The sequence below is a fragment of the Theropithecus gelada genome, chromosome 16 (genome assembly GCF_003255815.1).
Source record: "Theropithecus gelada isolate Dixy chromosome 16, Tgel_1.0, whole genome shotgun sequence".
Taxonomy (NCBI): domain Eukaryota; kingdom Metazoa; phylum Chordata; class Mammalia; order Primates; family Cercopithecidae; genus Theropithecus; species Theropithecus gelada.
In genome coordinates, this window is record NC_037684.1 from 57,872,229 (window position 1) to 57,888,078 (window position 15,850).

Sequence of the window (15,850 nt, forward strand, 5' to 3'; positions counted from 1 at the left end):
TAGTCTCACTCTGTAGCCCAGGCTGGAGTGCAGTGGCGAGATCTCAGCTCATTGCAAGCTCCGCCTCCCGGGTTCACGCCATTCTCCTGCCTCAGCCTCCCGAGTATCTGGGACTACAGGCGCCCGCCACCGCACCCGGCTAGTTTTTTGTATTTTTAGTAGAGACGGGGTTTCACTATGTTAGTCAGGATGGTCTCAATCTCCTGACCTCGTGATCCGCCCTCCTTGGCCTCCCAAAGTGCTGGAATTATAGGCTTGATCCACCGCGCCCGGCCAGCACTTCCTCTCTCTGCCTCCAGTGCTGAACTAACAGATGAAAACCTGGAGCTGTGGGTGCCTCTGTGGGTGGCTGTTGCTGCCACCCCACCTCCAGGTGAGAGTCGGCTTGGGAAAGAAGCCACCGTAGAGGAAGGTTGAGCCAGGTGATGGCTCCAGACACATTCCTGACCGTGTGTGAGCACCTGGAAGCAGCCCTACCCCGGGACTAAGGTGCTAATGCTCATAAATGCCATTGGTTTTGGCCCAAGCCAGTTTGGACTGGGTTTGTCACTTGCAACAGAATTTGAATGAGAGGTGGCCGGGCACGGTGGCTCACGCCTGTCATCCCAGCACTTTGGGAGGCCGAGGCGGGAGGATCGCCTGTCAGGAGTTCAAGACAAGCCTGGCCAACATGGTGAAACCCCGTCTCTACTAAAAATACAAAAATTAGCCGGGTGTGGTGGCGCGCACCTGTAGTCCCAGCTACTCGGGAGGCTGAGGCAGAAGAATCACTTGAACCCGGGAGGCGGAGGTGGCAGTCAGCCAAAATTGTGCCACTGCACTCCAGCCTGGGTGACAAGAGCGAGACCGTCTCAAAAACAACCTGCAACATGAGACCCTTGGTTGCCTCCCAGGGGCCCTCCTCGTTTCCTAATACTGACAAGGAGACCACGTTGGCAAACACATATTGCTTTATTTAGTGTTTCTCCGGATTGCAGAAGTGTCAGCAGTGGGCTGAGACCCCCAGAAGGGCACAGAGGCAGCTGGGCAGCCCCCAGGCTCTTGAGGGTAGGGGTGGGGAGAAGCAGCAGAAAGAGGTGGTGCCCCTGCCGCTCCCCCCAAGGCCAGCCCTTCCCCGTGCTCCCATGCCAGGGAGGGGTCAGGGGCCAGAAAAGGCCCTACATCCTTGAGTGGGGCCCAAGTGTGCAGGCAAGCTGTCCGTCATCCTAAGGCCTGGACTCAGGCAGAGGCGCTTTTCCCACCTGGCAGCCCCCAGGGCTGATTGCTGGTCAAGGAGCCAACTCTGCTGTCAAGACATGACTGGGTTTTATGGGGCTCCCGGTCCCTGGGAGTGGCAGTGAGGCACTCTGAGGAAGGGCTGCCGTACTGGTTTTGTGGCAACCTGCCGTATGACCGCGGGCAAGTGCCTTCTCCTGTTTGGGCGTCCGTCTTCTGCTCTAACATGAAGGGGCTGAGCTGGATGATCTCCCAGTCTTCCAACTTCTATGGCCTAAGACGTCCTTCCTCACTCCAGCACGGCCTCAGACTGCGATGATGAGGACAGGAAAAGGGCATTTTTTTTTTTTTTTTTTTTGAGACAGAGTCTCGATCTGTTGCCCAGGCTGGAGAGCAATGGTGTAATCTTGGCTCACTGCAACCTCCACTTCCCGGGTTCAAGCGATTCTCTGCCTCAGCCTCCCGAGTAGCTGGGATTACAGGCATGCACCACCATGCCCAGGTAATTTTGTATTTTTACTAGAGACGGAGTTTCTTCACGTAGGTCAGGCTGGTCTCGAACTCCTAACCTCAGGTGATCAGCCCACCTCGGCCTCCCAGAGTGCTGGGGTTACAGGCGTGAGCCACCGTGCCCGGCCTAAAAGAACATTCTTAAGGCAGGAAGAAGAGGGCAGGCAAGCGTGGTCTCAGCCCGCAGATGGAAGCCAGAGTGGGCTGCAAAAGGTACAGATGGGCAGGCAGGGAGACAGGTAGACAGACAAGGTGCCAAGGGAATCAGGAGGAGAGGTGGCCTGGCCAGCGAAGAGGGCACCAGAGCCCAGCCCACCCCACCTCTCAGCTACATTCCTCGCCCTGCTGGGGTCAGGGAAAACACACCCATGTGTGCTCGGGTGGGAAATGGCTTTTTTTAAAAAATAGTTTCCTATAAAGCATCAAAAAAAACCTCAGAGAAAACCTCAGCAAAAGTTCCCTTCTCTCAAACATTTGGCATCGGCAGTAGGGCTGGCATGGCTCGCTCTGGCCCTGGCTTTGCTATTGCTGTGGCCCGGCCTGGCCCACTCCTGGGGTAGCTCCTGGCCCCTGCTGCTCCCTCAAGAGAGGGATGGGCAGGAGGTGGGAGACGGCAGGGGGGCTTTGGGGCGTTCCTGGGTCCCCATCTGAGGGATGGGCAGGAGGTGGGAGACGGCGGGGGGGGCTTCAGGGCGTCCCTGGGTCCCCGTCTGAGGGATGGGCAGGAGGTGGGAGACGGCAGGGGGGCTTCGGGGTATCCCTGGGTCCCTGAGGGATGGGCAGGAGGTGGGAGATGGCGGGTGGGTTTTGGGGTGTCCCTGGGTCCCCGTCTGAGGGATGGGCAGGAGGTGGGAGATGGCAGGGGGGGCTTTGGGGTATCCCCGGATCCCCGTCCGGAAGTTTGAGTCTTTGGTAATTGGGAGGGGAGGACAGAAGCAAAGCGCTGGGAGCTGGGAGTCCAGTGAGCGCCTCTATCACCGGGAATTCAGCCTGGGAGCGACCTGCAGGGCAGAGACATCAAGTGGTGAGGGGGAGACGGGGGGCCCCGGGTCGGGGGCAGAGAGACACCCAAGTGGTGAGGGGGAGACGGGGACCCCGGCACTCAGGCTTTTTTATCCTTTTTATGGAGAGTGGGGTCTCACTATATTGCCCAGACTGGTCTTGAACTCCTGGGCTCAAGCTATCCTCCCACCTCTGCTTCCCTAAGGGTTGGGATTACAGGCGTGAGCCGCCGCACCCAGCCCCAGCGCTTACATTCACGCGTTTGAGGCAGGCAGGAGTGGTGGGGGCCTAGTGGTCTCCATCCTGGAGACTCGGACCTGACTCCCACAGGAATGCCCACCACCCTGGCCAGGGTGAGCCTCTCCTCCCTCCTGGCACCCCCCAATCATCCCGTATCTTCCCTGCATTACCGTGCTGCCTTTTTTTTTTTTTTTGAGACAGGGTCTCATTTTGTCACCCGGGCTGGAATGCAGCAGTGAGATCTTGGGTCTCACTGGAGCCTCAGCCTCCTGGGCTCAAGCGATCCTCCCACCTCAGGCTCCTGAGCAACTGGGAGTACAGGCGCCCACCACCACACCTGGCTAACCTTTTTGTGTATATATATATTTCTGGAGACAGCGTTTTGCTCTTGTTGCCCAGCCTGGAGTGCAGTGGCGCAATCTCAGCTCAACGCAACCTCCACCTCCCAGGTTCAAGTGTCTCTCCTGCCTCAGCCTCCCGAGTAGCTGGGATTACAGGCATGCGTCACCATGCCCTGCTAATTTTGTATTTTTAGTAGAGACAGGGTTTCTCCATGTTGGTCAGGCTGGTTTCGAACTCCCAACCTCAGGTGATCTGCCCGCCTTGGCCTCCCAAAGTGCTGGGATCACAGGTGTGAGCCACCGCACCTGGCCTTTTTTTTTTTTTTTTGAGATGGCATCTCACTCTGTTCCCCAGGCTGGAGTGCAGTGGCATGATTTCAGCTCACTGCAATCTCCACCTCCTGGGTTCAAGCAATTCTCCTGCCTCAGCCCCACTACTAGCTGGTATTACAGGCACACACCACCACGCCCAGCTAATTTTTGTATTTTTAGTAGAGTCGGGGTTTCACCATGTTGGCCAGGCTGGTCTCGAATGCCTGACCTCAGGTGATCCGCCCTCCTGGGCCTCCCAAAGTGCTGGGATTACAGGTGTGAGCCACTGCACCCGGCTTTTGTATTTTTTTAGTAGATGGGTTTCACCATGTTGGTCAAGCTGGTCTCAAACTCCTGGCCTCAGGTGATCCGCCCGCCCCGGCCTCCCACAGTGCTGGGATCACAGGCGTGGGCCCCGCGCTGCCACCTTTACAACTTTCTGCACTGAGGGGCGCAAACGGCCCCTCTCTCCGGCCCTCATGGGTGGGCCGGCGGATGGAAGAGGTGGTATGATGGCCTCTGGATTAAGGCCCATGGTGAGGTGCCCGGACTCTGCCCAGCACAGCCAAGGAAGGCACAGCCAGGCCATGAGCGGGAAAGCAGACCCCACTCACCACAGCCAGGTGCCCGTTCTTGGCCTTGGTGATGAGCAGCTCCGAGCCGGGGGTGAAGTCGATGGTACCATCCCTGCCGGGGCCCCCTGCAAACGTGATGCTGGAGGAACGGGGTGGGTGAGGGTTTTTCCATGGAGACAGACCCCCAACTCTAAGGTGGGCCCCTGCTCTGTTCCTGGATGCCCACACAGCCCCCTTACCACCCCCCACCCTGTCCCCGGGTGCCCACACAGCCCCCTCACCACCCCCCACCCTGTCCCCGGGTGCCCACACAGCCCCCTCACCACTCCCGGCCCGCATCTCACCTGCCCTGGTTGATGTTGACGTTGTTCACACGGTCGGCACTGATAGCTGTCTTGGTCAGCGTCTCAATCACATGGTCACTCTGCAGCACCACATCTCCCTGGGGGGCCAGGAAGGAGGGATCAGGCCCTGGCCAGAACTTGAGGACCGACCCTCTGCCTCACCTCCCCATCCACTCCTCACTCCCTATCCACCCCCTGCCCCCATCTACCCCCCAACTCCTCCCCATCCAGCACCCCATTCACCCCCAATCCCCCCTACCCCCTCATCCCATCCATCCCCACACCTCCCCATCCACCCCCACACCCCCTTCCCCCCAACCTCCTCATCCACCCCCACCTCCCCATCCCCCCCATTACTCCCCAATCCACCTCCCCATCCATGAAAGGGCACCTTTTGCTTATTGTCTTCACGCTGTACATGAAGCACAAACAGACTGTCGCTCAGGCTGCTCACAGAGATTCCTGAAGGGAGAGGGCAAAGGTCAGAGGTCAAGTGTCAAAGCAGGGGCCCTCCCCCTGCAGCCCTGGACCCTGCCTGACCGGTCAGGTTGGCGTAATCAATCCTCTGCTTAACTTTGGCGTCCTCCACGATGACCACAGCGTTGGGCGTAAGCAGCAGCTGCCGGGAGCGAGGCTTGTAGCCCTTGCGGTCATATTTCACGACAGGCACAGCATACTGGGGACAGAGGCCAGGCTGAAGGGGCTTGGGGAGAAGCTCTGAAGGCTCCGCCTGTACCCTGACCTGCCTCCAGCTCCTGGGCAGCAGAACCGCGCTGCCGGACTCAGGGCTGCAGGCAGGCTCTTACCTGAATGGGCTCAGATGGACTCAGGGTTGAGGGCAGGGTCTTACCTGAATGGGCTCAGAGCCCAGGGCCTGAAGCACTCGGGAGCTGATCTCGTCTGCACCTGCAACCCAGATGGCAGGGAGGGAGGTCAGAGGAGGCAACAGGGGACCAGGACAATGACGAAAGGTCTGAGTGCTGGAAAGTCAAGGGCTCACCAAGCCGAGTGCTAATGAAGAGTCTGGGCACACTCTGAGGGTAATTATCCTTCTTGCCCTTGAAGATCTCACTAGCCACGGCCTTCTGCTGCAGCTAAGGAGACAAGGGGGGTGAGGAGAGTGTCATGGTGGGGGGTACCATCTTGGGGGGCAGAGCCAGCCTTAGGACCTGAGACAGCCTCCCTCACCTGCTTGCTGGTCCCTCTCTTGCTCAGCACCAGGAGGTTGAGCCCTGCCCCCCACACTCCCATCAACCCCCCACTTCCTAACCCTCTGCCGCCACCAAACACTCCCCAGCGGTGTCATGAAGGCACTGCCGGGTTTTGAAACTAGCCTTTGCTATGTTTCCCCACCCCATCAGGCCCTGGTGGCCCTGAGACTCAGCTCCAGCCTGGGGTCTTCTAAGTAGCAGATCACTAATACTCAAGGTTACTAGAGGTTATCTATGCTGGGTGGGTGTTTTAGAATCATCCAGTACTGAGTTGGCAAAAACACGGCACATCAACCAATGCCTGTAATGAGGGCAAACATCACCAATCCATCCAAGTGAAGACGCAGACTTTTCAACACAGGGTTCTGAGCAGTCTCTACCAATCAAGGGCAGTTGGCCCACAAGGTGAACCCTATTGGCCACCCCAAATGTACTCCAGTGTCCACTTCCTACACAAGGCCCAGCAGGGCCTGGCATCCAACTGAGGTCGCCAGTAGACCGGGGTAAATACAGTAGACCGAAGAAACGACAGCAGACAGGGGTAAATACAGCAGACAGAGGTAAATACAGCAGACAGGGGTAAATACGGCAGACAGGCATAAATACGGCAGACAGGCATAAATACGGCAGACAGGGGTAAATACGGCAGACGGGATAATACGGCAGACAGGGGTAAATACGGTAGGCGGGGTAAATATGGTAAACTGAGGTAAATACGGTAAACCGAGGTAAATACGATAGACGGGGTAAATATGATAGACGAGGTAAATACGATAGACGGGGTAAATACGGTAGACGGGGGTAAATACGGTAGACGGGGTAAATACGATACACGAGGTAAATACCATAGACAAGGTAAATACGGGGTAAATACGGTAGGCTGAGGTAAATACGGTAGACGAGGGTAAATACGGTAGGCAGGATAAATACGGTAGATCAGACTAAATACGACAGACGCGATAAATACGGTAGGCCGAGATAATACGGTAGGCAGAGTAAATACGATAAGCCGAGATAAATAAGGAAGGCAGGGTAAATACGGTAGACCGGGGTAATTACGATAGACGGGGTAGAGTAGACCAGGGTAAATACGGTAGACTGGGGTAAATAGAATAGACCGGGGTAAATACAGTAGGCGGGATAAATACGGTAGACCAGGGTAAATGCCCCTCTAGGCCGACACTCTTTCAGGAATGCCTGCGGTTCCCTGACTCCACTTCCTCATCCTCACCCAGCACCACTCTGCGTACCTGCTGCTTCCACTCAGGGCTGATACTCCGGCAGTATTTCCACACCATGTTCTTTATGCACAGCTCCCGCAGAAGCTCTGAGGCCTGAAGGGAAGAGTGAGGTCAGAGCTCCTGGACACCCTGGGCCCTTCCCTCTGAAGACATCGAACATATGTTACCGCAGCCTTTGGATAAGCAAAGCCCCCTCCATCTGGACGACACTTCCACTCCTGAGTCAAGAGACCTTACTCAGCATGGCGCGGTGGCTCACGCCTGTAATCCCAGCACTTCGGGAGGCTGAGGTGGGTGGATCACCCGAGGTCAGGAGTTCAAGACCAACCAGGCCAACATGGTGAAACCTTGTCTCTACTAAAAATAAAAAAATTAGCTGGGCGTAGTGGCAGGTGCCTGTAATCCCAGCTACTCGGGAGGCTGAGGTAGGAGAATCGCTTGAACCCGGGAGGCAAGAGGTTGCAGTGAGCCAAGATCGCACCACTCCCTGGGCGACAGTGTGAGTGAGACTCCATCTCAAAAAAAAAAAAAGAGAAACCTTACTTTTCACTGCCCACCTCTGGTTTGGGCCTTCCATAAGCCCCTCCCTGACCGATCCTTTGGCCCCAAGAAATCAGACCCTTCTGCTGTGTACTTTGATAGTCTCTAACTTGGCAGGGGGTGCCCACAGACCTCACGCAGGGCAGGTGGGGGTGTGGGCCAGGAGGTGTCCAGGACATTCCGGGGCAGCTGCCGCCGCAGGTTTAGCAAAAAAGAGGTGCGCACGTGGTCCAGGAAGAAGGCGTTCTCGGGGCAACGGGGGGCGTGGCGCAGGATGAAGCCTCGGATGAGCCTGGGGTCGGGGGCCAGACAGGGTTGAGAGCGAGGAGGCTGGTGGTGAACCCCCCACATGCCCTGCTCTGCAGCCCCCACAAGGCACCCTGGTGCTCACCGCCGGATGGTCTGCGCTGCCCACTTCCTCTTGGTTGCCTTCCTCCGGCCCAGCGTTCCACGCCACCACGACTGGATGCAGATGGCTGTCGTGGAGACCACAGATGGCTGACCTCTATCTTCTTACCATGGTGGCCCCCCCTGGCCCCAGACCCTGCCCCTCCTGAAAACCCATGGGCCCACGAACCTGATCGCTTCACCCGGAGGAATTTCTGCCGCCAGTGAAAGCCCCTCCAGGCAGCTTGGATCTTTGTGGCTGCAGTTGGGAAAGAAAGGCAATTGGCCAGAGCGCGGGGAGCCAGCTGGGAGCCTGGTGCCGTCTGCCCTCCATGAGTGGCATGAATGGGACAGTGGCCGAAGGAGCCAGCGAGCAGGAGAGTAGTGAAGAAGAATGAATGTGGGGACTGCCCGGAGAAGGGGGGGCAGTGGGTGCGATGGCGGGCGTGAGGCTGGAGCTGGTAGGGAGGGGGTTCCAAGTCAACTAGTGGACTCCCCGGAGAAGGACTCCCTGGAGCTGGGTGTGGGGCTGGAGCTGGTAGGGAGGGGTGGATTCCCCGGAGAAGAAGCCCAAGGGAGTGACTTCCCTGCTTCCCGGAACAGACCCCGTGCGGCAGGAAAGGTGGGCTTCTCTCTCACCTAGGCTCTGCCGCCGGACCTCCAGGGCATCCTCTGTGGCAAACAGGGTCTTGGGGAAGCGGATGAAGATCTTGGTCCTGGGAAAGCAGCAGTGATCAGCCTGGGGTTGCCACCCCTATTCCCCGCAGGCACCTGGCATGGGCACTACTCACCTGCCCATCTTGTACTCTTCTGGCTTGTAGCCCAGGTGTCGGACCAGCACAGCCACCCCATCCTGCGGCCGTCCTGCCCACGTGGGCCACGTCTCTGGGCACAGTGACTTGTACCTGGGGATAGGAGGGGCAGGAATGCACGCGGTCCCCACCCACCCCAGTTAGCAGCCTGCTCTGGGCACCCACTGGGTGCTCCCATTGACTCGTTCACAGCTCGCAGGAGGCTCACTCGGTCACTGCCCCCATTTTAAAGATGAGGAAACCGTTCTTATCTACCTAAGGCCAAGTAACTAGGAAGTGGTAGAGATGAAATTCACACCGTTTGACCCCCCAGACCCCCGACTCAGAAGAACCACAAAGCCGCTCCACCCTTTCTGAGCCGCTTGGAAGCTGCCCTACAAGGCTTGCTACCGCCTGCCTCTGATGCCTGGCACGTGGACCTAGGCATCCTGTGCCCCTGAGCGGCCACTCCCGGAGGGCACGGCCAGGGGAGCCGGTCGTTCTTTCCACCCAGCTTGATGTCAGGTCTGCAGCACAGAAGGTTCCTAGCACGAGGCCCCCAGCAGCCCAGGACCTCCGCGTCCACATTTCTAAAATGGAGCCGAGAACCCCCGTCTGCCCTCATGGGACCTAGGGGCTCCTACCCTCCCGCTCCCCTTCCCCGGCACCAAGCCGGACCTGCCCCTACCTTTGCAGGAAAGCTTCGTATTTGCGGCGATAGGCAAAGCCGGCTCTGCGCACGCGCAGGTTCTCCATCAGCCCCAGGTACTTCACCTGGTGCCGGATCAGCACCTCATCAAAGCGGCCTGGGGGAGGGGGAGAGCCAAGGTCAGCGGGCTGGCGCTGACAGTCTGTCACTTGCAGGGGAGGCCCGGCCCCTAAGTGCCCCGTGGGAGGGGCCTACCGGGCTGTTTGGCATCATTAGGCTTGATGCAGCGGACGTAGGCGGGCTCCTTGGACTGCAGGATCTCCACCAGCTGCAGGAGGCTCATCTTGAACTGGGTGGCGACCTGGCGAGCCGAGAGGCGTGGAAGGTTGGCCGGAGCTAGGCTAAAGCTGCTGACCCCAGCAGCGAGTACCCCACTCCCCCGGCTAGTGACGCAAGCAACAGCCCCTGATTCGGCCTGGCCCTTATTCCTCCCACCGCACGTTCCTCACCGCAGAGGTGGGGGCCAGACTCCACCCTTACCCTCCGGCTGGGCGAGGGACCGCAGTCTCCGAGCCTCACTCCAGTCTGAAACTCCTGCTCAGGTCTCCCAGCAACCTCAATGCTACACCTCCCATTAGTGACCCTTCTTTTTCTTTCTAGAACTTCAGGGCTGCGTTCCTGAACAGCGTGTCCCATGCTACACATTCAGCTATTATCTGGGTACGCTGCTCTGCAGGATCTGGAAGGATCTCAGGCCTGGCGGAGGAACACACTCCTTAGCAAAGACTCACAATTCCGTGTGGTCCGAGAGTAGCAGGTGTGTGCCTGGGGGTTCTGAGAGCCCCACAAAGGGACAGCTCATCCAGTCTGAGGGGTAGGGAGCACCAGGAGGCGTCTTCTAGAAATGACGCTCGGCTGAGCTTTAAAGGGTAAGGAGGGGCGGGTGCAGTGGCTCACGCCTGCAGCAGTGGCTACCGGGAAAGACTGAGGGGAAGCTGCTAAGTACTCCGGCAAGATCCACTGGCTGGAGGAGGGCCACAAGGAGAAAAAAGAACTAAGGGGCCGGGTGCGGTGGCTCACACCTGTAATCCCAGCACTTTGGGAGGCCGAAGCGGGCGGATCACCTGAGGTCGTGAGTTCAAGATCGCCTGGCCAACACGGTGAAACCCCCGCTCTACAAAAGTTAGCTGGGCATGATGGCAGGTGTCTGTAATCCCAGCTACTCCGGAGGCTGAGGCAAGATAATTAAGTGAACCTCCCACTTGAGCCTGGGAAGCGGAGCTAGCAGTGAGCCCAGATTGCGACCACTGCACTCCAGCCTAGGCGACAGAGCGAGACTCCGTCTCAAAACAAAAAAAGAACCAGGGATGGCACCCAAGTTTCTGGCCTGGGAGACTGGGCTAGTGATCCCTGTCCTGAGTTAGGGAGAGAAGGAGAAAGCCTGGAGGAGGAGACCAAGGGCCCGTTTGTTACAGACCAGTGGGGTCTAGGGTGCCCGGGGCCATCTAGGGGAAGAGGATGAGATACTGAGTCTGTGGCTTGTGGGAGAGGTCTAGGCGGGAGGGTGTGCAGGCATCCACAGCACGGAGACGCTAGGGCCAGGAGGATGTGGGCGCTTAGGGAGAGGGTGGGGCAGACAGCAGCAGCGGGCAGGGGCCCAGGGAGCCAGACCCTGGGCAGCACAACGCCGGCATGCCCTCCCTGCTAGGCAGTCTGGCTTCCACCTCCCTATGGACCCACTGACCTCACTCCTCTGGGGCTCCCTCTTCTTGCCAAGCCCAACAGCCATACCTCTGCCCCCAGCTCGCTGGAGCTCTCCCTGCACCTGGCACCCTGGCCATGCCTGCCTTTCCCGGTCCTTCTCCTTGATGCCATGGCTTTCCCGCTCACCTCCTGGCCTTTTTAGACTCTGTGTCTGGATTGGACCCTGACTATAGGTTCATCTGACATTCCCAAGTTATCTCCAATGCCTCCTCCTCCAGGGAGCCTCCCCAACCCCTCACCCCTTCCGCCCTGTCAGGCCGTTTGCTGTTCCCTCTTCTAAGTTTGCAAAGCACCCTGTGCACGTTGCTGCAGGCACACCCACTCATTCTGGTACCTCAGTGCCTGGCAGCGTCTGCTATAAATGTCTGCTGAGTGGGTGGACACATGACAGCAGCCACAGAAGCAGCTGTCAACACAGGGACACCCACAGAGACAGATGTACACACGGATTCCCCTACAGACACAGCCCACACTTAAGACACATGGCTCCACTCTAGACACAGCACACACACACACACAAGTAGGCAAACAGGGATGGGCGCGGTGGCTTACACCGGTAATCCTAACACTTTGGGAGGCCGAGGCAGGTGGATCACCTGAGGTCAGGAGTTTGAGACCAGCCTGGCCAACATGGTGAAACCCCATCTCTGCTAAAAATACAAAAAATTAGCCGGGTGTGGTGGCAGGCACCTGTAATGCCAGCTACTTAGGAGGATGAGGCAGGAGAATCGCTTGAACCCGGTAGGTGGAGATTGTAGTGAGCCAAGATTGCGCCACTGCACTCCAGCAAGGCTCTGTCTCAAAAAAAAAAAAAAGTAGGCAAAGAGGCACCTAAGGCAGCCCCCTACAGACACCTGCATATGTGCACACAGGCTCCAACACGCGTTCACACGCAAGCTGCCAGCTCCCAGGCTCATGCAGGCCCTCATGCATGTTGGGGTGCACACACCCCTGTGCCCGGTCCCGCCACCTCCTCACCGTCTCTGGCCGCTTCTTGTCACTGAGCTCGCTCCGGTCGAAGCACTGGCTCATAATGGGATTCTTTGAGCTACACATGGTCTGTGTGGGCAGAGCCGGGGTCAGGGAGGGGCACAGGGACAGGCAGGACAGGCTCCTGGACACAGGTGCAGAGCTGTGGGCTACCACCACCCCCACCCCAGCCTCCCGGGTCCTCCTCACCTCCTTAAGGTTCCGGAAGAGAAGGTCATTGTTTTTGTCCAGAAACCCTGGGAGGGGAGAGCAGGTGTGAGGTGAGAGACAGCCTCCCTGCAGGCCCCGGTGGGGACACAGCCCCAGGACCCTCACCTGTCACGCTGTAAGTCACCTCCCCAGCGTAGTGCAGAAGGCGGAATTCCCCTCGGCCCAGAGATTTCCGGGTCCGCTGGTCAGCCAGCTTGTGCCTGGGGGTGATGGGATGGAAGCTGCAGATGGCCGGCCGGAACCAAACCCTCTGCCTGCTGAAGGGGCTTCAGGAACAGGAACCAGCCACGTAAAGAGCAGACGCACCCCAGGCCGGGCACGGTGGCTCACGGCTGTAACCCCAGCAGTTTGGGAGGCCGAGGCAGGCGGATCACAAGGTCAGTAGTTCGAGACCAGCCTGGCCAATATGGTGAAACCCCGTCTCTACTAAAAACACAAAAATTAGCCAGGCATGGTGGTGGGCACCTGTAGTCCCAGCTACTTAGGAGGCTGAGGAAGGAGAATCGCTTGAACCTGGGAGGTGGAGGTTGCAGTGAGCCAAGACTGAGCCACTATACTCCAGCCTGGGTGACAGACCAAGATTCCGTCTCAAAAAAAAAAGGGCAGGCACACCCCAGGGCTGGGTCACTGAGGCAGGCCAGGCAGAGCCAGTGGCCTCCCTGCTCAGAGCAGACCACAGAGGCTCAGAGAGGTAGATGGCCCTGGTCAGGGCCACACAGTGCCAGGACTGGGAACTTCGCCATCTGATGGCCAGGGCACGCTGCAGGGAGGGCAACTCGCGTTGCTTCCGGCTGCTGCGGGCTCTGCTCAGAAGGCGGTGGTGAGCTGCCCACTACTTCTCAGAACGCAATCTGCTGCCCCAAGAGAGCACTAAAGTCTTAGGCATGTTTATACCCTTTGGCCCACTTGCTACTTTTAAGAACTATTTCAAGCAGCTAACCAGAGATACAAAGATGGAAGGCACGAGATGTTTGTGGCAGCCTTGTGATTCCAGCAGAAACCCGGTGGCTGGCCAGGGGCCCCGAAGAGCTGGCTGAGAGAGGGGAGTATCTGTGGATCAGAGCCACTCCAGGAAGAGTTTTGAGGAAAATTTTCTGTTTGATGATACAGGAAAATGTGCAGGATATAGCATTACCCTGAGCCTTATACACAAGAAGTTCTTGTCTATGAAAAAAATGCATAGAAAAAGGCAGGAGGGAAAGGCAGGAGGGAAATGCCTCACACGGTTATCAGCCGTGGCCTTTGGGCAACAGAATCACAGGTGGCTTTTGCGTACAGTCCAACTTTGCGCTAATGAGCAATATTATTTTTATAATCAGAAACAAGTTTTTAGTATTTATTATTTAACGAATCAGGCAGCCCCTAAACCAGAATAGATTCAGAGAGACTCCTAGAAACAAGTTTTTTTTTTTTGAGATGGAGTCTGGCTCTGTCATCCAGGCTGGAGTGCAGTGGCATGATCTCAGCTGACTGCAACCTCCGCCTCCAGGGTTCAAGTGATTTCCCTGGCTCCCGAGTAGCTGGAATTACAGGTGCCCACTACCAGGCCTGGCTAATTTTTGTAGTTTTAATAGAGACGGGGTTTCGCCATGTTGGCCAGGCTGGTCTTGAACTCCTGGCCTCAGGTGATCCGCCCGCCTCGGCCTCCCACAGTGTTGGGATGACAGGCGTGAGCCACTGTGCCCATCCAGAGACAAATTTTCAATATCTTTTTTTTTGTTGTTGTTGAGACGGAGTCTCGCTCTGTCGCCCGGGCTGGAGTGCAGTGGCTGGATCTCAGCTCACTGCAAGCTCCGCCTCCCGCGTTCACGCCATTCTCCTGCCTCAGCCTCCCGAGTAGCTGGGACTACAGGCGCCGCCACCTCGCCCGGCTAGTTTTTTGTTTTTTTTTCAGTAGAGACGGGGTTTCACCATGTTAGCCAGGATGGTCTCGATCTCCTGACTTTGTGATCCGCCCGTCTCGGCCTCCCAAAGTGCTGGGATTACAGGCATGAGCCACCGCGCCCGGCCTCAGTATCTTATTATGCAAAAAATACTCATGGATTTGGCATTCAGCAGCCCTGGGACTGACCCCAGCTTGGCAACCTAGATGAGAGGTAACTTCGGGGAAGTGCCTCTGCCTCTTGGAGTCTCAGTGAGAAAACACCAAGAACCCCTCCAGGAGCGGCTGCAGGAGAAGCTACGACATGCACAGCACGCGTGAGACCGCGCTGGACAGAGGCACTTACTCCTGTTCCCACCTCGCCTCACCTCAGGGGATTCCTTCAATAAAAAGCAGTTTCCAAATAAGGAAAAATCTCAGCAAGGTTCTTTTATTTATTTATTTTTTGAGACAGAGTCACGCACTTTGGCCCAGGCTGGAGTGCAGTGGCGCGATCTCGGCTCACTGCAAACTCCGCCTCCTGGCCTCAGGCCATTCTCCTGCAGTAGCTGGGACTACAAGTGCCCGCCACCTCGCCCGGCTAGTTTTTTGTATTTTTTTTAGTAGAGATGGGGGTTTCACCATGTTAGCCAGGATGGTCTCGATCTCCTGACCTCATGATTTGCTTGCCTCGGCCTCCTAAAGTGCTGGAATTACAGGCATGAGCCACTGAGCCTGGCCTAGCAAGTTTCATTCTCAAAAAAGAACAGGGAGGAAGCCAGGCTACTAGCATCTTTCTTTTTTTTTTTTGGGTCGAAGTCTCGCTCTTGTCACCCAGGCTAGAGTGCAATGGTGAGATCTCAACTCACTGCACCCTCCACCTCCCGGGTTCCAGCAATTCTCCTGCCTCAGCCTCCCAAGTAGCTGGGATTACAGGTGCCTGCCACCACGCCTAGCTAACTTTTGTATTTTTAGTAGAGACGGGGTTTCACCATGTTGGCCAGGCTGATCTTGAACTCTTGACCTCAAATGATCCACCCACCTTGGCCTCCCCAAAGTGCTGGGATTATAGGTGTGAGTTACCACGCCCAGCTGTTTTTTTTACTTTTTGAGATAGGCTCTTGCTCTGTAGCCCAGGCTGGAGTGCAGTGGGTTGATCCTAGCTCACTGTAGCCTCAAAACTGCAGGGCTAGTGATGCTCTCGCCCCAGCCTTCTGCACAGATGGGACTCCAGGCATGTGTCAGCGTGCCTGGCTAAGCTTCTTAGTTTCTGCACACACATGAGGGGTGCTTAACTCAGCACTTGGTCACCTCCTTGTGGCTGGTGTTTTGGGATCAGGGAGGGACTCCCGCACTCTGCAGGCTCTGCCACAAGTGAGTCGCCCCCAGCAGCCCCGCGGCCCCACTCACGTCAGGAAGTGTGGATGGTGCTTGACCGTGTCCTCCAGTTTCTCTAGGAAGGTCAGGTCCGTGGCCTCCCCGGGGCGCAGACACTCCTCATCCTGGGGGGTGTGGCACAGGGGGAGGGACATATGGGGGAGGGGCCAGAGAGCACAGAGGATTGGGGTCACCATGCTGGGAGGCACACAGGGGAGGGGCAGATCACTGGGAGCCTCCATAGAGCTTCCGACCGGGGCGGCGCCTCCCTCCATCCGCCATTCACAGCC

At 57.5% G+C, this 15,850-nt stretch overlaps 1 protein-coding gene across 3 annotated transcripts in view; it reads right to left on the reverse strand.

Annotated features, from left to right (window-relative positions):
- Positions 1-932: 932 nt before the first annotated feature.
- The window catches only part of MYO1C (myosin IC), a 30,966-nt gene continuing 16,048 nt past the window's right edge, over positions 933-15,850 (reverse strand). For all 3 annotated transcript variants that reach the window (XM_025361621.1, XM_025361623.1, XM_025361622.1), the window contains exons 14-32: positions 15,594-15,685; positions 12,428-12,522; positions 12,302-12,348; positions 12,101-12,181; positions 9,614-9,719; positions 9,398-9,515; positions 8,710-8,823; positions 8,558-8,634; positions 8,109-8,177; positions 7,923-8,007; positions 7,664-7,823; positions 7,001-7,084; positions 5,540-5,633; positions 5,390-5,445; positions 5,080-5,215; positions 4,931-5,001; positions 4,540-4,637; positions 4,235-4,334; positions 933-2,726 (exon numbers count right to left, since the gene is read on the reverse strand). In XM_025361621.1, coding sequence (XP_025217406.1) covers positions 2,700-2,726; positions 4,235-4,334; positions 4,540-4,637; positions 4,931-5,001; positions 5,080-5,215; positions 5,390-5,445; positions 5,540-5,633; positions 7,001-7,084; positions 7,664-7,823; positions 7,923-8,007; positions 8,109-8,177; positions 8,558-8,634; positions 8,710-8,823; positions 9,398-9,515; positions 9,614-9,719; positions 12,101-12,181; positions 12,302-12,348; positions 12,428-12,522; positions 15,594-15,685 — 1,710 coding nt within the window. In that variant the 3' untranslated portion in view covers positions 933-2,699. The remainder of the gene's footprint in view (positions 2,727-4,234; positions 4,335-4,539; positions 4,638-4,930; positions 5,002-5,079; positions 5,216-5,389; positions 5,446-5,539; positions 5,634-7,000; positions 7,085-7,663; positions 7,824-7,922; positions 8,008-8,108; positions 8,178-8,557; positions 8,635-8,709; positions 8,824-9,397; positions 9,516-9,613; positions 9,720-12,100; positions 12,182-12,301; positions 12,349-12,427; positions 12,523-15,593; positions 15,686-15,850) is intronic.